Raw genomic sequence first — 23,818 nt, 5'->3', positions numbered from 1 at the left:
ATCGTCTCATAACGTGGGTGGCCGATGTGCAGCATGTCATTCTCAGTTGAGTATAGTGTTAAACCAGCCAGAGCGACTAGCAGTACTGCTCTCTGGGGTCGTAGGTGTTGACTTCCTATGGCCAGTCGGCAATAATGAAGGGTCCAGGCAGACTATGGAGTCGTGTCGCATGCTGTGTGGTGCACCCTCACTTATTTGTCGGCGGTGGCTGCTGCTTGGATGCTGGCTTGATGATGTGTCGAGCGGGTGGTGCATCGCTCGTGAAGCATGCATAGCATCAAGCTCGGTCACTGAGTCTCTGGACTGCGAACTGAAGTCGTCACCAGTGTGTTGTCGTCCACGTCGGGGTCTAGCTGGCTTTGTGATGAGCTCGTAGGTGACTTGAGATACCCATTCAGCATCGAAGAGAGAACGTTTTGCAGCTCGACTGATGTCCAGTTTTCGAATGGTAAAGTCCGAGCAGACCTCTTCAAACAATTCATCCGAAAGGACAAGCCATTTGACGTTCGATCCATGTAGTTTCTCGAGTCGTTGATGCTCGTATCGTCTTGCGACAACGTGACATTTCGTCCTAATTGCGGCTTTGACGATTGCCTGTCTACGTCAATAAGACATACTCGTGACGTGTGAAACGTACACCGACCTTTGGAGATGAGTCTGCTCGTGCCATTGTTGCTATAAGTAGAGAAAGAATAACATGTACGGGGGTGTATGAGAGCGGGAAGGGACGCAGGTAAACAGAGGCGAGGGGTGAACGAATCAAGGTCTTACATGTTCGACCAGAGCGGTGGGCATTGCAATGCGCAGCGCGGTGTGGCGAATGTGGTGAGGAGTGAGACACATTTCGTACCCGCAAAGCCCAGCGCAAGCAGTTGCTGGTTGAGAACTGTGTTCGACCACAGAGATCACATCGCAAAGACTGGTTTGCAGCCATGATTGGTGTTGTGCGCGCCCGACTGGCGAGAGAGGCAGGCTAAGGGACCCGACAGCATGGCACATTGATCACCATCACAGGGTCGATTGCTCATGTCTCAGCTGCGCCAAACTATTCGACGTGGACGAGAGAGGCAATGGTCGTAAGGTGGGTGCGATTGACTGCCTTGGGTAGTGAGCGCCATGCGATTGTGTTTTGACTGAGAGGTAGTGTCAAGGTTGAGACAGGTGTTGTGCCGGCATGCTGCGTATGGTTGGTAGACGTTGTCGGTGAGCTGGAGTTACCATGAACCGCTTCCGCGGCGAAGACTCCCAATCCAGGTGGCTGCCTTCGGCACCGAGAATGGGGGATAGACTCTCTTCTGGACTCTCGCTGATGTAGAGATTGGGAAGACAACGTCAGCTGACCGCGGTTCGTCCCAGACATTGCTCCGCAGCAAGGTAGCGTCTTGCCAGCACGAAGCCATAGAGGGCGACAATAACAGACTCGTGCCGGGACACAGATAGCTAGCACCTGCAAGACCCAGAATGAGGCCTCACTAGAACACTGGCATATCATCGAGCCAACTGATTGTTGTCAGAGGCGTTCGTCAGTGGATGTTTGCGTTGCCGGAGTTCCCGACAGGTTGGCCGACGACGCGTGATGAGTGATGGCAGCGAGCAATAATGGCAGGTGATGATTGTGCGAGGATGGTTGATGCCCGGGTTTGGGCGGGCGTGTCGTGAGCTGAAGCTGAAGTCGGCGTTTGGCATTGGACACCCGCGCTGGTGCTGTGCCAAGACTTCCAGCTTAGGCCCACCGAGATAATTCTCTAGGCCGCTTCTCGAGACGACTTCTCTCTTGCCAACCGCTTGTTACAGCGCACCACCGACAAGTCTTTCGTAAGTCTTTCCACGCTGCAGCGCACAATGGCTCCTCGCCGTCATTGTCGCTGCAACCCGACGGCCGGCATGGCAGGTTGAGGTCACCGCAAGATGCTTCGGAGACGGAGAGAGTGTGAGCTCTGAAGCGACAATTGCTGACCGTGGGTTTCTATTGCAGGCTGGTAGGCCGTCAAGATGCCTTTCACCAAGCTTGTCAAGAACAGCGCCTACTTCAGGTACGTCCTCACTGACCGCAAACTACCCAACATCGCTGCTAACCATCCCAAAGCCGCTACCAGGTGAAGTACAAGCGTCGCCGAGCGGGTAAGACCGACTACTTCGCCCGCAAGCGCCTCATCACCCAGGCCAAGAACAAGTACAATGCGCCCAAGTACCGCCTGGTCATCCGCTTCACCAACAAGGACATCATCGCTCAGATCGTCTACTCCGAGTTGACCGGCGACAAGGTCTTCGTGGCCGCCTACGCACACGAGCTCAAGCGCTACGGCATCACCCACGGTCTTACCAACTGGGCCGCCGCCTACTGCGTCGGTCTCCTCGTCGCCCGCCGTGCTCTCGCCAAGCTCGACCTTGCCGACACCTTCACCGGTGTTGAGGAGCCAGATGGCGAGTACCAGCTCACCGAGGACGCTGAGGTCGACGGCGAGACCCGCCGCCCATTCAAGTGCTTCCTCGATGTCGGTCTCGTCCGCACCAGCACTGGTGCTCGTGTCTTCGGCGCCCTGAAGGGTGCCTCTGACGGCGGTCTCTACATCCCCCACTCCGAGAAGCGATTCCCCGGCTACGACATCGAGACGAAGGAGTTGGATGCTGAGACCCTCCGCAAGTACATCTTCGGTGGTCACGTCGCTGAGTACATGGAGACTCTTGCCGACGACGATGAGGAGCGCTACAACTCGCAGTTCAAGGGATACATCGACGACGAGATTGAGGCTGACGGTCTTGAGGAGCTCTACTCCGAGGCCCACAGCCAGATCCGTGAGGACCCATGGAAGAAGGATGAGGATGAGGGCGAGAAGAAGACCAAGGAGGAGTGGAAGGCCGAGTCGCAGAAGTACCGCCAGAAGAAGCTCACCAAGGACGAGAAGAGACAGCGTGTGCAAGACCGCATCAAGGAGCTTGCTGCCGGCAACTAAGCACCGTCTTAGCACCAAGGCATGCATTCTCTTCCGCACTTTATCATCAGGCACGGCGTTTGGCAGTCGGTCGGAGATAGCCCATGAACAACGCGAAAATGCTTAAGTAACGTCAAGACCTCATTGCCGCGTACATCCGATTCATAAAGTGAAGGCTTTCTCAACGTGACGCTCTGAACATTAACCTGATTTGATCTGCTTCTACAGACGTGATGTCCATCCAATCATACAATCCAATTCCTCAAACCATCCATCCTGGAGGTAGTAGTAGTAACGACGGTTCGATCAAAACCTCGTCTCGCTAAACAACAAGCAAACCACAGATCACAATAATCCGAGAAAAAAGAGGAAAACGATCCCAGACAATACGAAAACCCACCACCCCATACTTCTCGACACAATCACTCATTTACTCCTCGCATCCTGCGCCAAATTCATCCTCGCCTTCATCTGACTCTCCTTGAAATCCTCCCAAGCCTGCGGATCCGCCTCCTGCAACGCGCGCAAATCATGCATATTCGCGCCGACCTTCCCCATGGCGACCTCCCAGCCATTGCTCTCGACGAGATCCTTGAGTTCAGGCCCGGTGATGGCCTCGACTTTCTGCGCCAGGGCTTTCAGACGGCGCTCCTCGTCGGCTTTCCAGGGCGCGGTGGCGGAGGGGTCGTCGGCGGCGGAGAGGGCGGAGGGCGAGTCGACGATGCTGCGGCGCATGCGTTGGCCGAGGCGGTGCAGGTGGCCTTCTTCGATGGCGAGGGCGCGCGAGGCGAGGGAGACGTCGCTGTTGTGGCGGGAGACGGCGGGGCGGAAGGAGGAGAGATCGTCGAATTCGTCTTCGTCGTCGGATTTGTTGGTGAATTCGGTGCCTTGGGTGGTGATGGAGAGGGGCGCGGATTGTTCGGTGGTGGAGGAGGCGAGGGAGGGGGCTTGTTTGGGGGAGGGGGGCACGATTCGCGTTTCGGGGTATTCTTCTTCGAAGCGCTGGATCATGCTGGAGAGGGTCGAGTCTAGGAAGAGGAGTCGGCGCATCGCCATCTCGTCGCCTGCGTTGGATTCCTTGGCGATTGCTGGTTGGAGCCTCGATCGGATCTTGCGGGCGCTGTCCAATAGGTTCTTGCTCATCTTCTTGGCCTTGACTTGCTGTTGTTCGTCGAAGCCAGCGGATGAACTTGGTCGGTCCCGTGGTGTTCTACTGCCTGAGATGGGCGAGCTTGGAAGGCTACTCCGCCGAAGGTCGTCCGCTTTCTCGCCGAGGACATATTGCAAGGCTTTCACGACACCAGTACCACCAACCAGGTAATCCGTATCGGGAGCTGGGTCGTCGTTGTCGTGGTTCTCGCTGTTACCCTCCACGTGACCCACCAGGTGCATCAGAACGTCCGGTACGGTGATTTCCTTCAGCTGCTGCTCTCCGCCGTGAGGTTGGGTGAGTGAAGCGGCAGCGTCCGATGCCGCACTGCTGCCGGTAGCCTCTACCACAGCGAAGCGCTCCATGTTGCGTAGAGAGTATGCAACGATCTGCTTGGCTAGTGCTTTGACGACTTCGCTGTTGTCTGACGAAGGCACCTGTGAGAGTGGTTAGTATAGGTAAGTCAGAAGAACGCTGAGTTGATCACTTACGTCAATGTCAATGCAGATAAGGGTCGTTGATACTCTGACCGCAGCCATGTAGCTCGCGTATAGCGCACATGCCTCTTCCTGGTTGGCCTCGTCCGTAGCGTTGGCAAGCGCTGTCAACTGCGGGTTCTCCAGTATGTTCATATGGGCCAGCTCGGGTCCTTCAGGGAGCACATCAGCAAGCGCGATGGCTTGCTTGGGGCTCATGTTCACTGCGGCAAGATGGATACGTTTTAGGTACTTCATCTGCCCGATATACCTTCTCAGTAGAGAGATGGTACCATTGTCCTGGCCACAAAGATCTGGGTTGTGGCTCAGGTCTAGGAAGCGAAAGTTGGGCAACTTTACTAGAGCCGGGAACAGCGGCTTGACTGAACTCGTGTCAAGATTGCAATCAGCGAGACTCAATCCCCAGCAGGTGACTCCAGCTCGGTTGTTTAGTGCTTCTGCAATCGCATCCAGCTTGCCACGAAGGTCGTTCCCGCCAATGTCCAGGCCACCGCAGACACCAGATTTCAGGTAGTGGATAACCGCTTCCAGACCCTCCTCATCGAGATGGTTGCCCGCGAAACCCAACCGATTGATCCCGCAGATGATAGCTCCATCCACAATCTTTCGAATCTGAGGCGCGGTCATTCCACATTCGGAGAGGATGAGTTCTTCCAGCTTGCTGCCACCAAACCGTTGGCTCAAGCATTTGAAGAAGGTCTCGGCCGCATCCGTATCCTGTCCAGCGGGAGGGCTCTGAGGGCTTTTGGCTGGTGTGTTGTGCGCACTGGGTGGTAAGCTGTCTGGGAATTGAATCATGGACGCATCGAACGCCTTGATGGATCGACACATGTACAGGAAGAGACTGACGTGTTTCCAGCCATTGCGGGTGATGCGAGGGTTGTTCTTGATCGTGAGCTTCTCCACAACGCCGCTACGTTCTCGGTGAGGTCTGGGTTGCATTCCTTGTCGATGCTTCGGCGATGTACTCTTCCGCTTCGTTGGCTCAGGCTTTTTCGCCGCGAGAAGACCGGCGAGGATACAACGAAGGCCTTCGTCGCTGAGATCGGCGTCCTCCAACAATAGCCTCTTCACTGGTACAACAGCAAGCCAGTCGCCAAGGGTGATCATATCAGCCAGTTGCAATCTTGATCCTGTAAGATCAAGGCAATTGACCACACCAGGCTCGTACGGTACGCAGCAAGTCGGTGACATGAGTTGTTCGGTGATTCGTTTCAGGATCGGCGTTTCTCGAAGCTGACAACACCGCCTGTATATTCTCACAGGATCCGTTGTTGGTCTGTCGCGCTTTGGATCTGGTGTCGATCCAGTGGACAGGTTGGGCAGAGGCTTTCGGTCGGGAAATGAGAATGAAATAGTATCTGAATCGAGTCCGGTAGCAACGCCATCGTCCAGTGAAAGTTCAACAGGTATCGATCCATTTTCTTCAGCACGCCGCCGTCTCTTCTCCTTGCGTTCTTTGCGCTCTTCCTCAGAACGCTTCTTCTTTTCCTTCTTCTTGTCACTCATCACCTTCTCTCCCGCGGTGGGTGGACTTGTGAGGTCCTCATCTTCTTCTCCTACATCTTTTCCATTTGGGATATCCTTGGGGTTCGGTAAGGGCTTGTTCTTGCCTTCAAGCTTCTGCTCTTCACCTTCATCTTTCGCTTCTTTGATAGCTTCAGGATGCTTCAGCGCCTCGCCTTCTGCCTTCTCTTTGAGTTTAGCAGCCTTGTTTCTTCGCTTCTTCTCTTGATCGTCCTCGTCATCTTCATCGTCATCGTTGTAACGTGGGCCCCCTGCAATCTCGACATCCACGCAGAAAGATACCTTTCTCAACCTGCTTTCGTCCATCTCCGGTACAAGACATCGTTCGCGGTTTGGGTCTACGTTCAGCACTCTACGTTGACACAATCCACCCTTGCCGTTCACCTTTGGCGTGCTCCCAACCTGAGAATTTGACGATAGTTTGCGCGTAAGGCTGGAGAAGAACGACGATCCCTTTGGCGTGGAAGACATGGATTCGGACGGCTCGCTGGCTTCTGGAGACTGAGCTGGCACATTGCTGGTGGGTGTTGGAGAAGAGCCATATTGGGACGGAGCCGATTGCGTTGATTGCACGCCAGGACGCTCAGGAGTCGCCTGCGAAGTGGAGAACTTGTTGCTGATGTTGGAGATCCAGGAGCTACGTCGTGGTGGACCTTTACCGTCTCCACTGACCTTTTCCGAGCTAGCTCGGTTCAGCAGACCAGGGCGTTTGGACTGCGTCTTGGCGTTTGGATTCGAGGATGGCGTGATTGGAAGGGCCGTGGTGTTGTCGCTGACGGGTGTTGATAGCGCTGGAGGCGTTACAGGGCCGGGGAAGTAGGAGTGTTTGTTCGCATCGTGGGTCAGACTTGGACTCGGCGGCGACAGCCTGGTGCTGTGAGCGTTGGGCTTCTTCGCGTCGCGCTTGTTAGGAGTGAAGACAGCATGCTTGCGCTGTCCTTGGTCTTGTTGATCTATGTAGTGGTATCGTCAGTGGTGGTTGTCCCAGTATGAGGTCATGCGACACTCGGCTTTGCGAATCCCTCGACGCTCACTCACCTTTGCCAGAGGCCTTGCGGGTGTGGTGCAGCCAGCCGACGTCGACGCCGTGGATGCTCTCCATGTTCTTGCCCACGGAGAGGGAGTTGTTGCTATTGAGCTGCAGGCGCCATGCTGCGAAGAGCGGCTCCCAGTTGGAGGAAGAGGGCGGCGAGAGAGGGGAGCCCGAATAATGACAGTCCGCGATCATGCAACCATCTGCACGTGACCCATTACAGCACCAGCGGGTGCTGCCACGGCGGGCGATGGGTGGTGGCGAGGCGTTCGCTCTAGCGCGGTGGACGTACTGCTGCATCTCGAGCATCTTGCGATCGCCTGCTGTCCCCGCGGCTCTTTTTCGCTGCTCCGTCCGGCGAATTCAACAATCAAAACAGCAGCAAAACCATGGGAGAAAATAGTTATCGCGCGCGGACGAGACAGCCCGTCCGTTTTAAACAGGCCGTTGGACTACAGTACCTCCAGCAGGGTGCAGGATCGCATTGCTAACTGCCTCTAACCTGCCCTCAACCAACACCTCGCTACCCGGTGGAATAAGCACCACCGCGACGAGGGCAATCCTCGCAGATCCAGCGTCCACGGTTGATGCCTCCCACCCCTTCGGACGCCGAATGGGGCATGACTTACGTCCAAAACACAGCCCAGAGCTGACTACAGTCCACGCGAGCTGAGCCTATCCTGCCTATCCACTTGCTGCTGATGCGCGGCGAGGGCTGCCCCAATCGACCTGTATGGCGACCACTGCTACCGGCAACCGCCCTATCGTTCAGCTGCGGCTCTCTCAATTCCACATCTCACCAAGCGCTGACGAGTCTTGTTGACACAGCAGCAGCAGGGTCTCACCACCACCGCTTGCGTTCCCTTACTCAGCGGAGGGATCGGTCTGCCATCGGAGCACTGCGCAGGAACAAGCGCAGGGTGAGACTCGAGGGAAAGTTGGCCTGGCCTGGCGCTGACTGCACATGGTTGGCCTGGCTAAATCATGGCCTGGGATTGATTGATGACCGTTGGTATTTCAGTTCAAACTACCCTTGAAACCGACAATTCAATTCGGGCGGGCCTTGCGTTCCGCGGGTTGCTACTCTCTCAACCGGCATGCCTGACCTTGTTGCGAGCTGCGGTTTCCACCCCGTCGGACTTGCACGCAACATCTATTCGCCCGTACTCGAGAGTCAGTGTCACCGTATCACACACCCGACTCTGATTCAGGCCATCGATTCCGTCGGACGCTCCACCCGAAATCCCGCCCGGCTTCGTCCGCTCGTCGCACTCCCATCTCATCACGGTGAGTGCGATCAACACATCATTCGAGGTTACGGATGCGACAACGTCAACCGACGGACGTGTCAGACCACATGGCGCGCGTGTGGATCGGCATATGCGTGCATTCCTTCTCCTAGGGCTGGCAACGCTTCTGAAGATCTACTTCTGGGGCCCGATCATTGATCAACTTGCGCCAATGCCCTCAAAATACGATCTCATATCGATGACTTATAGACACGTCAAGCAATGCGCTGTCGCCAAATGCTGAAATTTTCACTCATCAAAACAGCCCTCTCGTCATCAACATCCTCCTCGGGAAAGAACAAGCCATTGAACGAATACCCGCATCATCGTAAGCCGAACCCGAAGAGAAGAGAGATCTGCAAATCTCACAATCCTATTGTTTGTATCTCGCTCGCTACCACCGCCTATTCGACAGTCATCCTGAAGGAATGAGCAATCCTGCCACACAAGGACAAATGCCGACTTGACATTGGTCGGCACCGCACCTCAACGACTTTGCACGTGATAATCAGCGACGTGTTGGTTTTTCCAGAGGCAGGACAAAAAGCGTATACGGTGGATGGTATGACGATGATGAGAAGAATGATCGTCTGCTTTGGCCATGCTTTCTGGTTGACGATGCGGTTCGTTGTGCAAGAGAGTCAATCGCAAGGTTGGTCGAAATCGGGTATTCGCTGTGCCCGTGGCAAGCCGGGCGAGAAGGTTGGTACGGTTGACATGGACAAGGACAAGCCAAGATGTCCCTGGAGCTTGATGGACGATCAACCGAGGTGCGTTGGATGCTTGTAGGGCTCTGCAAGCATTGTCCATTCCAGACGAGGGCTGCCGGTGGAAGTGGATACGGTGGGTGAGGTTCATGCGTGGAGGACGTAGGATTTGTTGACTACGTACGCCGAGGATGCGATGTCACGACGCTCCGTTGTGGACGATGGGAACTTGACATGTCGCGACGGTTTGAGCGATGTGGAGGTATGTTGGCATTGACACGTGTTTGACAACATACATGTTTAGGCTGTTTCCTTGTAGATGCGCCTGCGTATTCTGCAAACCGCCATAGGGTGAAGATGCGAGAGGCTTGCGGACCATTGGTCCAACTCCCACGTAGGTCGACGACTTCTTCTGCTACTCGATGCCCTTCGTCCCTGCCTATGTCTCGTCGTCGAGGTCTCAATGCACTCGAATCTTTCGACCGATTCTGTGCTTAGCAAAACTCCAATTAGACACGAACCCCCCTCACCAACAAAGCCCTTTCACTTTGCTCCAACAATGTAGATCCAGTGTCTAGTCACCCCAATAAAGTAGGAGCAGGAATCTTGACGATGTAAACGCCATATCGAGTTTTGACAGTAGTGGAACACATCGATGACGTCTCCCGTCTCGTGGTTCATTCCAGCCTGCTAAACTCACTCACCTACATTGTTGTGAACATACGTAAGGTGTAGTCAGCTATATCTCAGACTACCAGCTTCATCATCATTCTCATATTCGACCAAAGAATGTCTCGCGACTGAAACCTCACAACCATGGACGAACCCTGGCAAACAGAACACTTCTCCTCCCGCCGCATCGGGCACGGCAGAAAAGGCAAAGGCACAGGAGGCGGCGGGAAAGGAGGCTCTTTCGATCCAAGACGAACGTATGGAGTTTACGAGCTGAATGTACCGCTTTCGCGAGGAGTGCAGAGAAGAAGAATACCCTCGAGATTCACGGACCCGTGCAGGGGAGAGACGATGCTCTGATGTGCTCATTGCAGTGTGGGGGCGGTTTGGAGGGCGTCGCGGTTTTGGCGGGGAGTAGGAGGGTTCTTGAGGAGGTGGTGAGGGGGTTTGATGAGGAGGGGGAGGAGGAGGAGGAGGATGGTGACGAAGAAGATGAAAACGATGATGATGATGGTACTGGTGGCAAAGACGAGAGCGACGACGAAGACGACGAACAACCCAAAACCAGCCTCGAACTCGCGGACGAAAAAGAACGACGCCGTTTCGCAGCTTTCGAGAAGAATTCTTTCCGTCCGCCGAAGTTTTGGTTGCGGTGGCGAGGGGTTGTTAGTAAAGAAGTCGACGAACTTCGGGGAACCAGTGTTAAGAAGATTGTCGAGGTCAATGGGGGTTATCTGGTTTACGGTGGTAATGAGTGTGCGAGTTTTCAGGGCACGATCAGTTGTGAGGCGTTGGGGTGGAGGAATGTGAAGGTTATGGGGAAAAAGGTTTTGTCGAGGGCGAGGGAGTGTTCGGTCGGGTGGAGTGATGTTGGGTTGGATGGATGAGTGGGTGGGAGTGGTGTGTATTTCGTACGGGTTGAAGAGACGAGCTTGATGTCTTTGAGGCGACGATACCGCCTCTGAAGAAGATCATTCGCCAACTACGACTCCTGCTCTTCTCCCGAGTTGAGTAGTCTCCCGCTGATCTCTTTGAGGAACTGCAACACCCTATCAACTAATTTCTCAGGCTCGTGCAGCTGCGCTCAGTGCCGAGCCCCAGAGATCAAATACCCTCATGCACGACTGCACACTTACATGAAGATGGACCAAGGAACGAAAAAAAAACACGAGCCAGTGCAGAACACTATGGGCCTTACTCGCAAGCACGACTATAATTAGGCTGCTGAACCAACACCGGTATTGCCTACAGACAACAACCTCGGGTTCAAGACATTTGCTTGCAATGTCGATGAGCGCTCTTGGTCGTGCATCGAGCCCATTAGAAACTCCACGATCGTTTCAAAGGCCTCGAACAGCCCGAAAGAGCCTCTCTGGGAGCCTGGAAATAATAATGAATCGGTCTGTGATGTTCGTGAGCCTCCTATAGCCTTGCCTCCATCCACCATCTCTGCACCATCCCTTGATCGGACTTGGGGCAAAGACAGGAACGCAACGAAAATGACTACCTAGGCTTGATAAGAAACATCAAGAAGGAACAGTTGATAAGCACTGGCCACAGCAAGTGACAAGTTCGGCTGCACGAGCAATTACGACAGTTGCATGAAAGGGCTTTTACAAATGGCGAGCAAAGTATTTTAGTATTTGTTAAGACAATGAACGATAGGCTACACCCAGCGAATGACAATTGGATCATTGCATAAGCAACACCGGTATTCAACATTTCTCCATGCTATCTCGCTCACTTCATTTATTCACAAGTACGACTCTACGGCCGCAAATTCGGTGTCCCCAATTGACAGAAGTCCACTGGGAGAAAAGGATGGTAGTATCCACTATCACTCTTCTAAAAATTCGGCCACACTCACATTGATATTCATCGAGTTTGAACTGCCTGCAAAACATGTCTGGGCTAAAGATCAATATAAGACCATGTCGAGTCCACTCAAAAAGGCCAAAAAATTTGATGAGAGTGGGATTCGACTGAGTTCACTCGTTAGTTGAACTCAGAATACACTCGGAGAAGATATTACTAACACCCACGCGGGCAGAGCTATGAACCAATCAGTATATAGATCGTGATGGTTGTGTGTAGATGAGTGCAACGAACCCCATGAGAATACTACTCAACGTAAAGCGTCGAGCAAGCAAAGCTTCTGTGACAAGAGTCAGAAATTTTGTAACGTGTAGACACTGAGACAGTCTTACGAGTCACACGCCATAACCACTCGGCCATCTCACCGATCGGTTGAACATCTTGCAACGTTGATACGCGCTTTGATAAAGTGCTGGGATTTCTACAAAACCTATATACACTTGTTTCTTGAGCTTTGACTTGAGAACGGGAGTGATATGAGGCTAGGGCTGCCCTTGAACCTCCCACACGTATGTCCCGCACAGTAGTTATAGCTCTCCTCCTACTGGACTCTTTGGGACACTTGCTCAACGACTGAATACTTCTTGAGACTGGAAGCCGAGCATTTTCGAAAACTTTCACTTCGGTGCCAAGACTTGCTTCCCAGACAGGAAATTTTGCGTCGAGTACTGTTCAACGCACATGTTGGCAGATGCAAGGAAAGCAAGGCAGAATTTAGGTACAAGAAAAGATCCGACTCTGTTTCATTTGACTGTCTTCTCTCAGTACGAAATGCACCAAACAGCCACGAATTCTGACAGCTTGGTAGAGAGTTTAGCTTCTGCCAGGAACCCAAGTCCGCAGATCTCACGACTCTGCGGATCATCGAAACAACATACTTCTCTCTCTATCAATACATGTACAGTACACGAGGACCCAGACAACGTTTATGACGTTTCGCCCTCCAACACGATGCTCTTCAAAATGACCGGATTTTGCAAAGCCATCTGCCCGTTCAGGTCGAGCGGAAGCTCACGGCGGACTTTGTGTGGAGCAACGCATTCGCAATTTCTCATCACTGCTTTGTGTACGCCGCGATGAGCATTTGCTTGCTCAGCGACGACAGAATTGTGCCCGGCACATTGTCGTCTTTGGACAGAACACGGCTGCTGATTGGTGTACTTTGTCGCGCAAACCCTCTTCGTCATTGATCCCTTCCCCTTCTCGCATGTGCTTCTTCCAGACATCACCTTCCGCCATCGCGCCACATGCCTTGACTAGCGCACCTAAGAAAACATCTTCTGACAACCTGACACCACTTCCCTCACTTCCATTAACAAGCTCAAGCCTTTACCGTCTCCAGAAACCCCTGTTTCCAGCGATTCGACCGCCGGTATACTCACATACACGATCGCCATACTAGCTCCGAAGAGCCTCACTTCAACGGATTCCGAACGGCTGGGCTTGCAACGTTGTGAGAAGGCCCAAGGCCCCCACGTCGCAAGCCTGCGTCTGGCTGGAATCAATATGGTTCCAATCCCAAAGCCTGAAGACTACGATGTCTCCGTCGTGAACGGATTCCTCCCGACCGAAGCGCCAGTCGAGCGACTGCCCGATTCCTATTACGAGCCATGGGAGTACATTATGAAGAACCTGCAAGGTCTCATCCTTAGCAAGAGATTGCATGAAGTGGTTGAGAAGTTGCCAGTGCTGTCGACAGACCGCCTGGCGGATGAACCCCAATGGCGCAGGGCATATAGTGTGTTGGCATTCATTGCACATGCTTATATCTGGGGTGGTGAACGACCACATGAGAGAGTCCCAGCTCCGGTTACGAGACCTTTCATGGAAACATGCAAGCATCTCCAATTGCCACCTGTTGCCACATATGCTGGGCTGGTCCTCTGGAACTGGAAGCCCATTTTCGACTCGGAGCGTGCCGACACTCTTGCCAATTTGGATACCATCGACACCTTTACTGGTTCGCTCGATGAGAAATGGTTCTACTTGATCAGCATCGCCATGGAAGTTCGAGCTGGACCTATGATCCCGTTGATGTTGCGAGCCATTGAAGCTGCTCAGGATGGCGATCGGACTACAGTGACCGAAAGCCTCAAGAGCTTTGTCGAGAGCCTTGACGATATTGGCTCGTTGCTGGTTCGCATGTATGATCAGTGCGACCCTCATGTGTTCTATCATCGTATTCGTCCGTTCCTCAACGGTGGCAAGAATATGGCCGAAGCTGGACTGCCTAATGGTGTCATCTTCGACAACGGAGGGCCAATGAACAAGCAACGTTACGTCCAGTACGCCGGCGGTAGCAATGCGCAGTCGAGCATTATCCAGTTCTTTGATATTGTACTCGGCATTGAACATCGCCCGACTGGACAGAAAGGCGGCGCCGAAACAGCTCAACATGGCGCAAAGAAGCCTTCCAAGCCTGATGAGAACTTCATCAAAGAGATGCGCAAGTACATGCCGGGACCGCACGCGCGCTTCTTGGAACAAGTCCACCGCGTGGCGAACATTCGCAGCTTTGTTGAGGAACACTTCTACGACCGCGCACTTGGGCTTGCATTCGATTCTTGTTTGGCTATGCTCAGTGCTTTGAGAGACAAGCACATGCAGGTCGTCAGTCGCTATATCATTGTTAAGAGCAGACAAGCCAAGGCGAAAGAGGGCGAGCAGAAGCACGACGAGCAGTCGAAGAAGGCCAATCTTGCTCATAGGCCTAAGCCCACATCAACTGAGGGCGGGAAGAAGGAGCCTACTGGCACTGGCGGCACTTCCCTCATACAGTTCTTGCGTCAAGCGAGAGATGAGACTGGAGAGCCTGCGGTCGATGCTTGGACCCGTCGTCTCCTCAACAAGAAGAGCGGTCGTGGTGGCTCGGAGGGCGAATGTGAGGTCAAGCCAGGCCTTGCGGACGTATGGAAGGTCGACATAGGCGGTGGGCTCTGCCTTACTTAGATGTGTTGCTGCAAAGCAGTTTTATTCACGGCCGGCATATTGATACTATGCTTTGCCACCTCACGACAGTAATGAATCAACTTCCAACAGTCAGCCTCGTTCAACCCTCTCCCTTCCTCAACGTCGTGATCATGCCCTCAAGGCCTTCATGCGTCGTCCACGTGTAACAGGTCCACCATACGCTCTGCAGAGAATGTCTTTTTCTGGCCGATAACGGCATGAAGCCTCGCGCCCCTCGTATCTCGAAGCGAAGATGAGGCTTGGTCGACGAGGGAGGCGAAAACATCTGTTAAGACCAGCATCTTCGTCGCTTCGATGCAGCAGCGTCAGATACCTACTTTATCGAGAGACTGACGGGCATGCCGACCGCCCGGAAATTGAGGAAGCCGTTTCAATCCTGAGAGCGAGCCCCCGGAGGTCAAAGAGCCGGTTGGAGTTTTTGTGGCTGAGCACAGCGGAGACGTCAAGCCTCAAGCAGTCGAACCACTTTTGAGCCCTTACCACGCGCAGAGCATCTCATCATACCGCCTGTTTCGACTCACGCCTTGAAATAACCCTCGCGCCGCCCACTTTGGACCAGATAGCAGACATATCAGTCGAGAATGGCGAATGCCCTCCGCTGAGACACACCCACGCCCACTAACACTCGCCTTGCATACGCCCCAACGCCATTGACACGCGCGATATGGACTCCTCTTGGCAGGGAGGTTTCTCTCAACAGATGCCTCCCTTTGGCGCCCAGCTCGACGCCAGCAACAACCACGAGGACTGGGAGGACTGGCTGCGCTGGGATCCCACCGCCGAACCCACCTCGCCAGACGGCGGCACCTTCAACTCAGGGTCTTCCAAGAACGACTCGCCGTTGCAGGACCCTGCTTTCCCGGCCTTTGGCAACACGGACGAAGAACCACTTGTCCCGCCTTTGATTGTCGATGGCAATGACCTGGGCTTTGGAAACGCGACCGACTTCTCTAACGATGCCTTCCTCTTTGGCACCAATCACGATCTCGGCGCCGACTTCGACTTCACCCAAGTCAACTCTCTCCACAACCTTCCTGATATTCCCAAGATCGACACGAACACCGCAGCATGGCCTCTCCACCCCAACGCGGTAGAAGACCCAAGTGTGTCGCTCTCTGCTCTGTCCAACGACCAGACCCAACAGCTCCAGTCGGCGGTATCCCTCACCGCTACCACCCCCAGCTTACAACACAGTCCGGAATCCACTTCGCATTCCAACTCTCAACCCCGACAAAGCATATCGTCCGACTCCCCAGATCCACCAAAGAAGAAGGGTGGTCGCAAGAGGAAGGCTGAGGCACAGCTGCAGCCTGAGTCAAAGGCAGAGAGTGCGGATGGCGAAGGAGATTCGCAGGATGGAGAGGATGGACCGATCAAGAAGACGTCGCATAACGTTATTGAGAAACGATATCGCAACAACCTCAATGACAAGATCGTGGAACTGCGCAACAGCGTGCCTGCTCTACGCGCCTTGGGCCGGGCCAACAAAGGTCAAGATACTGAAGATCTTGAAGGTCTTACACCAGCTCACAAGCTGAACAAGGCCACGGTCATGGCGAAGGCTACCGAATACATCAAGCATCTTGAGAAGCGCAATAAGACCATGGCCGACGAAATGGCCGAACTCAAAGCGCAATTGTCCAAGGTCGAGGCCGCCATTGGCAAATCCAAGGACAGACAGACTAGTAGCAGCCCTCCTTCGACAGCTACATCTCGGTCTCGAGAAGCATCCACGGCATCGCAGACAGGTGCCTCAAGTTTCCTTAATGTCCCACAGGACCAGTCGAGATATGGCCAGACAGGAGTGCAGCAGCAGCAGTACATGCAACAAGGGCAGCCCACATATGCCAGGCCACCCAACCCGCCAGTGGAAGCACAGAACCAGCCGCAATATGTCAATGGTAGAGGTGGTGGGTTCATGAACAAGATGATGCTTGGCACCATGGCTGGTGTCATGGTCATGGAGGGCTTCACCGAGCAACAGCAAGGCGAGCATGATACATCTCTTGGCGCCATCCCAACCACCTTGTTCAAGCGCTTCGTCGACGGTTCGTCATCATCTCCAATGAGCATGTCACGACAGGCATTCGTGCCACTTCTGAAGTTGGTGCTCGTCGTCGGCGCTTTGGTCTACTTGCTCTCTCCACTGCTCAGCTTCTCTCCACGGCGAACGCAGAAACGACGAATGTCGGCTCAACTTCCCAAGGCTCCATCACTGGCGTCTCCTGTCGAGGTTCGCCGTAAGGCTTGGGATACCGCCATCCAAACTGTCTGGGTGCCCAAGCACTTCCTCTTGGAGGTTGTTGCCGTCTGTCTCAAGATGATGCAACTCAGTTTGCGCAGGATCATCGGATCAGAGGCTTTCACGAACCTGACGGGCACCAATAAAGAAGAAGAGGCTGCTCGCATCAAGGCATGGGATATCGCCATCGACGCTCAGCTGGCTGGCGGTGATGCGCAAGTATCCTACTACCGACTGCTGCTGACACTGATGGAGAGTGGAACGCTCCCAGACTCTCCGGCACGGCTCATGCAGAAGGCCGTCCACTTCCGCGTCTTCTTCTGGGAGGTTGCCAATGCTGGCTATGGCAACATGGTCGGCTTCAAGCAGTTTACCGAGAAGGTTGGCCACTTCTACTGGGATTCCGCAAGAAGGCTTCACAAAGAGGTCACGGCAAGAGCACATGACGGAGCGATCAGCGATGACGAGGAGGTAGAGCCACTGCCAGACCACCTCGCGCGTCTTATAGAATTGGACTGCGACGAAGTGCTGAGTGACGAGATGATCCAACGTGCTTGGAATCTTGCATGGAATAAGTCCAGCGCATACGCCCTTGTGCCCAATGCTGCCAAAGACAGCGTGGTCGAAGATCATGCAATCCGCTCTCCACTCGATGCGGTTGCGGCATGGTACACTAACACGGTCCTGGACGACACGCTCGCTGATGCTGTCAGCGACAACCCGTCCACCTTCGACACAGAGTACTATGTCGGACTTGCTCTCAGCGTCGCACCGCCAGCATCCAGCACACACGTAAGGGCTCTCGCTGCAAAGGCAGTACTGTCGAACTCGAACAGGGAGTCCAACATTGTCGTCGCGCTGGAGGCTCTGCCTGTGCTTTCGCCAACCGGCGGCATGAACCTGGTTAGCCACGCACCCGCCTCGCCTGACGTTTGCACTGCTTTGACGCTGGCTAAGCTGATCTCGCTATCATCTTCGTCGTCGTCCAGTACTGCTCGTGAGCGGGCATACACCGCACTGAGCAATCTGCAGCTTGCACCAGGAGATTTCACTCTACTTGCCGCTGCCGCAGCGTTCCGACTGTTGCGCGTCATGGTTTCACGGAAGAACTTACCTATCATCGCCCAGCGTGGTATGGAGGACCTTGCAGGCAGTCTACGGGTCTGGGTAGGCACTTCTGCGGGTCGGGAAAGTGGTCTGGGACACGATGAGCGAAGCAGAGTGGTGAAGCTATGCTTGGGCGTGGCCAAGCAACTTGGAGGTTGGGACGAGCGAGACAGTGGCTATGGCTCTGCGGTGCAGAGTCAAAGCTCTAGTCCTGTGCGCTCGAACGCGAGCCCGGTTGTTGTTGTGACTTAGAGGCGTAGGGCGTGGATGACATGAGCACGATCCACCATGACACGAGCATACCAGGTTATAGATCCTAATTAGACAGCATAGATTTTTGATGCGGAATCTCACGATTTGCGAATGCATCATCAGTGATCACTCACATGTCTACATTTTGACAACATTCACTTTCTGCCTTTCTGCATACTTTGCCATGTAGACGCAGTTCGGCTTGGCGTTCACGAGGTTCCGAGGTCGTCTGCCCGGATCTCGTGATGCGGAAAGTATGACCATGCAATCATAACTTCTAGGCTACACAACACGAACACCTCTACGACAAGGATCGATCACAATATAATAATGCTCGCTGGCGAGTAATCCGAACACGATGGCTACGGAAGGCGACCACGCTATCGTCAATCGCGACGAACCCATTCCCGTCATTCGCATCCCATCGAACGAAGACATCGAATCGAATGCGCCGTCGGACGAAGAGGGCGATCAAGAGCTAGGCAAGCGTGATAGACTAAGACAACAGGCCAACAGAGTCAAGAGCAAGTTCGAGGAATACGGAACCCCGGAAGGGCGACAGACACTTCAAGACCGAGTCTTCTCGAGTATCATACAGCAGATCATCCCCGGCGATGCGCCTGATGAGGGCGATGAGAAGCCCAAGGCCAAGGACAGACGGTCGAAGAAATATGTCGAGCGGCCGGAGTTTAGGCCTCGTCAGATGGCTTTCAACTTCAGACGTTTCAATGCGCGGATAGGCGTTGTGTTCGTGCTGCAGAATCGATTGATACATCTGTTCAGTTGGCGACGACCTACGGCTACGCTGTCGTTCCTGGCCATCTATACCTTGCTCTGTCTGGAACCACATCTGCTGCCGTTGATCCCACTTGTGGGGATCTTGTTCAGCATTATGATTCCGTCTTTCCTGGCTAGGCATCCAACCCCGACAAACGATCCGAGAATCGAACCCAGCTACCATGGCCCTCCCACCGCACCTGCGAGCAGAGTACGACCGGCTCCTGACCTTAGTCGGGACTTTTGGAGGAACATGCGGGATCTACAGAACGCTATGGAAGACTTCTCACGTCTGCACGACAGCGCGAACGAGATGATCACTCCGTACACCAACTTCAGCGATGAGGCTGTGAGCTCGACGTTATACCTGGCCCTCTTCATGCTCAGCTGCGCTGCTTTCGTCGCCAGCCATTTGGTACCATGGAGGGTCATCGCACTCGTTGGTGGTTGGGGCATGACTCTTGCTGGACACCCACGATCTCAAAAGGTGCTGTTGTCGTCGCAGAATCTCAGCCAGCTACAGCAGCACTCTTCATTACTTCACAAAACCCTGCGCAACTGGATCGAGACGGACGTCATCATGGACGAGCCGGCCGAGTTGCGACAGGTTGAGATCTTTGAACTGCAAAAATATCATCCAGGGAGCGACACCTGGGAATCTTGGCTCTTCTCGCCCGCACCATACGATCCTCTCAGTCAAGCACGCCTTGCGGAAGCTCGGCCTAAGGGCACTCAGTTCTTCGAGGACGTTCAGGCTCCTACAGGATGGAAGTGGAAAGAGAAGAAGTGGAATCTTGATCTCTTCAGTCGCGAATGGGTGGAGCAACGGATGATCACGGGCGTCGAGATCGAGACAGAGGGCGAACGATGGGTATATGACATACCGCCTGAAGAGGTGGAACTGTTGGACACACCGCAAAAGGGCAAGAAGAAGCGAATAAGAAGCATCCCCAAGAGCGGCTGGGAAGAAGGCACGGGCCTCGAAAAGCGCGGCGAATGGAGGCGTCGCCGATGGACCAGGCTTGTCGAGAAGAAGGCCGTCCCCAGCGCAGATAAGGATGCAGACCGATCATTGGCTTCGTCTTGACCTCTTGGTCAATTCCCCGGGGCCAACACTGTGCACATATTCCACGTGACGCTTTGCCCACTGCAGCAGTCATGCCGACATACGCATGTTTGTGGCGTTTCGCACGCGATGAAGCTACGTCGAAACAGGGAGCTCTCCAGGCCTGTGGCAACCTCGGGCTGTTCAGCTTTTGCCGTTGTTGGTCACCATCGCGAGAATGGTTGCTGCTACACATCGAATGACCTATACGAAGCGAACCATTCAGGCGACCGCATTATTTCAGCCATAATAATGCGCGCTTGCATACTTCGGCTAAGGCACGTCCGCATGTTCTCGGCCTTCTGCGTGTACTAGCAACTGTGGGGTTTCACATCATCACATGGCCAAGATACGGTATACACTGTACAGACATGAAGCATTCACGTAAGAGGCACGACTACAACAAGCCTTTTGCACGAGCAATGCTTCGCTGGGTTGGCAATCTTTCGCCTTATCGAGCAGTACGCTTGGCAGGCTGGGTTGATAGGCCGCTAAGCCTTGAGCCGGTCGAATCGCATAGCGTGGTCGACCAGCCATAACCGCCTCCCTTATCTTTCGAAAGCTTCCAGAAGCTTTTGGTTGGAGCTTAGTGCCCTTCCTACTGTCCTCGGCGCCGCCATTTTCCAAGACCGCAGTTCGTCTTGTTTGCGGCTCTCGCGAGCCGGTCATCTCTGCCACTTGTCGAGCCATTCAGTGCCAGCGGATGTCGGACTATTCTGGGTCTTGGTGCGTTACATGCGCATGCGGGAGGCGGTTGGTACGAGCACGTCAACAATCCCAGTACTCGTCACCAACACCCCCCTCACTGCGAAGTGTTGATCGCCGTATCCCGTATTCAAAGTACTTTGGAACGAGGGGCAGCATTGGTGCCATCTACCAGATCATCTCGCAGTCTGGAACATTTGGCAGAGATGGTACGCCTGCCTATCTATTAGTTTCAGCGCTCAAACATCGGCTGGCCATTGATCGATGCCGCTATAATGAGCGCTCGAGCTGAGAGATGGTTGATGGGCTATCCTTGTGTACCCACTTCCCAGTCATGCAAGGAGTCCCAAGGTTCCAGGCTAGTGGACTAGCCTGCATGGGCAAGCACATGAGGGAGATACGTACTACGACGCACAGAACATGGACAGCATGGCCGCTGCAGGGAAGGTAGGGTAGTACTGGGTCTAACTGCTGAGGTTGCAGATGGTGTGCTGCTGCTCCGGCGTCTCGTGGTGTCTGGGCGTCTGCATCTGGTGCGATGTGCCGGCTGCTTGAGGCGTGAAAGTATAAAGCTCTATATGTGCCTCTCGCCGAAACGCCTTGGTTCGGTTTGACTTTTGTTCTCACGTCGCCCTGGTTGTTTGGAGAGCGTTGTGTTGTCGTCCGGACGGAACGCGCAGCTTATCTTACGTGGAAGTTGGGAACATCATTCTGCCTTGGCTTTGTTCCTTGTCCCTCCACACATAGGGTAACTGTGGTGACCCTGTGTCTCCAACGCCTTGGTCGTCCTTAATCTCAGCGAGAGAGTACCACATTTCCCAATCGACGGGTAGCAGCATCACATTCCCACCACCATGGATCCGGAAAAGAATATCTACGTCAACACCTCGTCGCCGAGCGACGAGTATGGCTCTGGCCATGAGAACGACGACAGGAGGAAGAGCGCTGTCGGCATCCAAGAGGCAGCCGATCTCTACGGCGACATCGAAACCGCAGAGCGTGAGTGTCAATCAATCCAACAAGGCCCCTCGAGCACCTGTCGCTGACCCACGCCCCAGAATATGGCTATGTCGCCCGCGGCCTCAAATCTCGTCACATCCAATTCATCGCCCTGGGAGGCACAATCGGCACCGGTCTGTTCCTGGGTATCGGCAAGGCGTTCGTGACCGGTGGTCCCCTCTCCGTGCTGCTCGGCTACTCGTTGACCGGTATTGCCATCTTCGCCATGATGCAGTGTTTGGGCGAGATGGCGACGTGGTTGCCGCTTCCTGGTGCGATTCCACAGTATTGTGCAAGATACGTTGATCCGGCTATGGGTTTTGCTGCTGGTTGGGTGAGTTTTCAAGATCCCTTGCTAAGGGGCTCTTTCTCCGGAGAAAGTTGACTGACCAAGCCCGCTGTAGAACAACTGGTACTCCTCCGCCCTCACGCTTTGCGCTGAGATCTCTGCCGCTGCTGTTGTTATTGGTTTCTGGAACGATACTATTACTCAAGCAGCATGGATAACAATTATTTTGGTCGTAATCGTCGCCCTGAATATCTTCGCTGTCTCCATTTATGGTGAAGCCGAGTTTATCTTCGCCTCGATCAAGATTATCACGATCGTGGGCCTCCTCATCCTCGCACTGGTAATCGATCTAGGCGGCGCTCCTAGCCACGACAGACTCGGTTTCCGCTACTGGAAGCACCCCTACGCTGCCATGCGGGAGTACATTGGCACTGGCAACACGGGACGCTTCGCCGGTTTCTTCGCCACGCTCGCCAACGCTGCTTTCAGCTACGGCGGAGTCGAGATGGTCGCAGTCGCCGCAGGAGAGGCAGAGAACCCTCGCCGCAACATCCCAAAGGCAGTGCGTCGAGTCTTCTGGCGTATTCTGTTCTTCTACGTCCTTGGATCCCTGGCTATCGGTGTGACGGTGCCAGCCACTGACGACCGTCTCCTGAACGGCGGAGCCGGCGCAGCCTCGTCTCCATGGGTCATTGCGATCGTTCGCGCTGGTATCCCGGCTCTGCCATCGATCATCAATGCAGTCATCTTGACCTCCGCGACGTCTTCGGGAAATGCTTTCCTTTTCACCGGATCTCGATACCTCTTCGCTTTGGCGCAGAACAAGCAAGCGCCTCGCTTCTTGCTTCACTGCACGAAGAGCGGTGTCCCCATCTGGGTAAGATAACGCCTGCCAAACCACCAGAGAAATTTCAGCTAACAACATTCCCACACAGTGTGTCCTCATCACCGCCAGCATCGGCCTCCTCACCTACATGACCGTCTCCTCGGGCGCCGCCTCCGTCTTCGACTGGTTCCAAACCCTCACGACCATCACCTCCCTCTTCACCTGGTTCAGCATCCTCATCGCCTACATCCGCTTCCGCAAAGCCCTGATGGCCCAAGGCGTCAACCGCAACACGGACCTCGTCTTCAAATCCCGCTTCCAGCCCTACACGGCCTACGCGGCCCTCGTCTTCTTCGTCATCATCATCCTCTTCAACGGCTTCGCCGTCTTCACGCACAACAAGGACGGCAGCTCCAACTGGGACGTGCAGAGTTTCGTCACCGCGTACGTCGGCATCCCCATCTACGTCGGCTTCTATCTGTTCTGGAAGATCCTCAAGCGCACCAAGTTTGTCAAGGCGAGTGAGGCGGATATCTGGACGGGCAAGGCGAGTTTGGATGCGGAGGTGTGGCCGGAGGTTGTGCCGAGGAATTGGGTCGAGAGGGTGTGGTTTTGGATTGCGTAGGGAAAGGAAAAGGTTGCATGATGTGATGGATAAGTCAAAATGATGATGTCGAAAAAAGGTTTACGTGGACTGGTGCTAGATACTTTGAATCAAAGGCTCAGTCAATTCAATATGAGTCCCTTCATCATGTCGTCGTTCTTCGATACCTAAGAGGACACGATGCCCCAATCTTTGACAAGAGGCCAGCCTGTCGTCTTTGTTATCGATGGCAAGGTCGATGCAAATGTTCCTGAGAAAG

General features: G+C 54.2%; 7 protein-coding genes across 7 annotated transcripts; 6 read left to right on the top strand and 1 right to left on the bottom strand.

Annotated features, from left to right (window-relative positions):
• Nucleotides 1-1,992: 1,992 nt before the first annotated feature.
• M409DRAFT_49675 (uncharacterized protein) lies at nucleotides 1,993-2,954 on the top strand (the record flags this gene model as incomplete). Its single annotated transcript, XM_033811309.1, has 2 exons — nucleotides 1,993-2,033; nucleotides 2,087-2,954. 2 exons carry the CDS (start codon nucleotides 1,993-1,995, stop codon nucleotides 2,952-2,954), a joined length of 909 nt encoding a protein of 302 aa, XP_033674084.1.
• Nucleotides 2,955-3,359: 405 nt separating this feature from the next.
• Nucleotides 3,360-7,209, bottom strand: M409DRAFT_62774 (uncharacterized protein; the record flags this gene model as incomplete). The annotated part of the gene is made up of 3 exons (XM_033815308.1): nucleotides 3,360-4,520; nucleotides 4,575-6,975; nucleotides 7,142-7,209. 3 exons carry the CDS (start codon nucleotides 7,207-7,209, stop codon nucleotides 3,360-3,362), a joined length of 3,630 nt encoding a protein of 1,209 aa, XP_033674083.1.
• Nucleotides 7,210-9,952: 2,743 nt separating this feature from the next.
• On the top strand, nucleotides 9,953-10,695 carry M409DRAFT_49673 (uncharacterized protein; the record flags this gene model as incomplete). Its single annotated transcript, XM_033811308.1, has 2 exons — nucleotides 9,953-10,087; nucleotides 10,183-10,695. 2 exons carry the CDS (start codon nucleotides 9,953-9,955, stop codon nucleotides 10,693-10,695), a joined length of 648 nt encoding a protein of 215 aa, XP_033674082.1.
• A 2,494-nt stretch (nucleotides 10,696-13,189) lies between these two features.
• Nucleotides 13,190-14,632, top strand: M409DRAFT_49672 (uncharacterized protein; the record flags this gene model as incomplete). Its single annotated transcript, XM_033811307.1, has 1 exon — nucleotides 13,190-14,632. One exon carries the CDS (start codon nucleotides 13,190-13,192, stop codon nucleotides 14,630-14,632), a length of 1,443 nt encoding a protein of 480 aa, XP_033674081.1.
• A 721-nt stretch (nucleotides 14,633-15,353) lies between these two features.
• On the top strand, nucleotides 15,354-18,254 carry M409DRAFT_17137 (uncharacterized protein; the record flags this gene model as incomplete). The annotated part of the gene is made up of 1 exon (XM_033803924.1): nucleotides 15,354-18,254. The coding sequence occupies one exon, from the start codon at nucleotides 15,354-15,356 to the stop codon at nucleotides 18,252-18,254; it is 2,901 nt and encodes a 966-aa protein (XP_033674080.1).
• Nucleotides 18,255-18,612: 358 nt separating this feature from the next.
• M409DRAFT_17136 (uncharacterized protein) lies at nucleotides 18,613-20,118 on the top strand (the record flags this gene model as incomplete). Its single annotated transcript, XM_033803923.1, has 1 exon — nucleotides 18,613-20,118. One exon carries the CDS (start codon nucleotides 18,613-18,615, stop codon nucleotides 20,116-20,118), a length of 1,506 nt encoding a protein of 501 aa, XP_033674079.1.
• Nucleotides 20,119-21,695: 1,577 nt separating this feature from the next.
• On the top strand, nucleotides 21,696-23,580 carry M409DRAFT_62770 (uncharacterized protein; the record flags this gene model as incomplete). Its single annotated transcript, XM_033815307.1, has 4 exons — nucleotides 21,696-21,840; nucleotides 21,900-22,174; nucleotides 22,245-23,006; nucleotides 23,065-23,580. The coding sequence occupies 4 exons, from the start codon at nucleotides 21,696-21,698 to the stop codon at nucleotides 23,578-23,580; spliced, it is 1,698 nt and encodes a 565-aa protein (XP_033674078.1).
• Between the last annotated feature and the right edge of the window lie 238 nt (nucleotides 23,581-23,818).

The sequence above is a fragment of the Zasmidium cellare genome (assembly GCF_010093935.1).
Source record: "Zasmidium cellare ATCC 36951 unplaced genomic scaffold M409scaffold_2, whole genome shotgun sequence".
In the NCBI taxonomy this organism is placed as follows: Eukaryota; Fungi; Ascomycota; class Dothideomycetes; order Mycosphaerellales; family Mycosphaerellaceae; genus Zasmidium; species Zasmidium cellare.
Note: the sequence above shows the minus strand (reverse complement) of the source record. Positions and strands in the feature narration are given on the sequence as shown.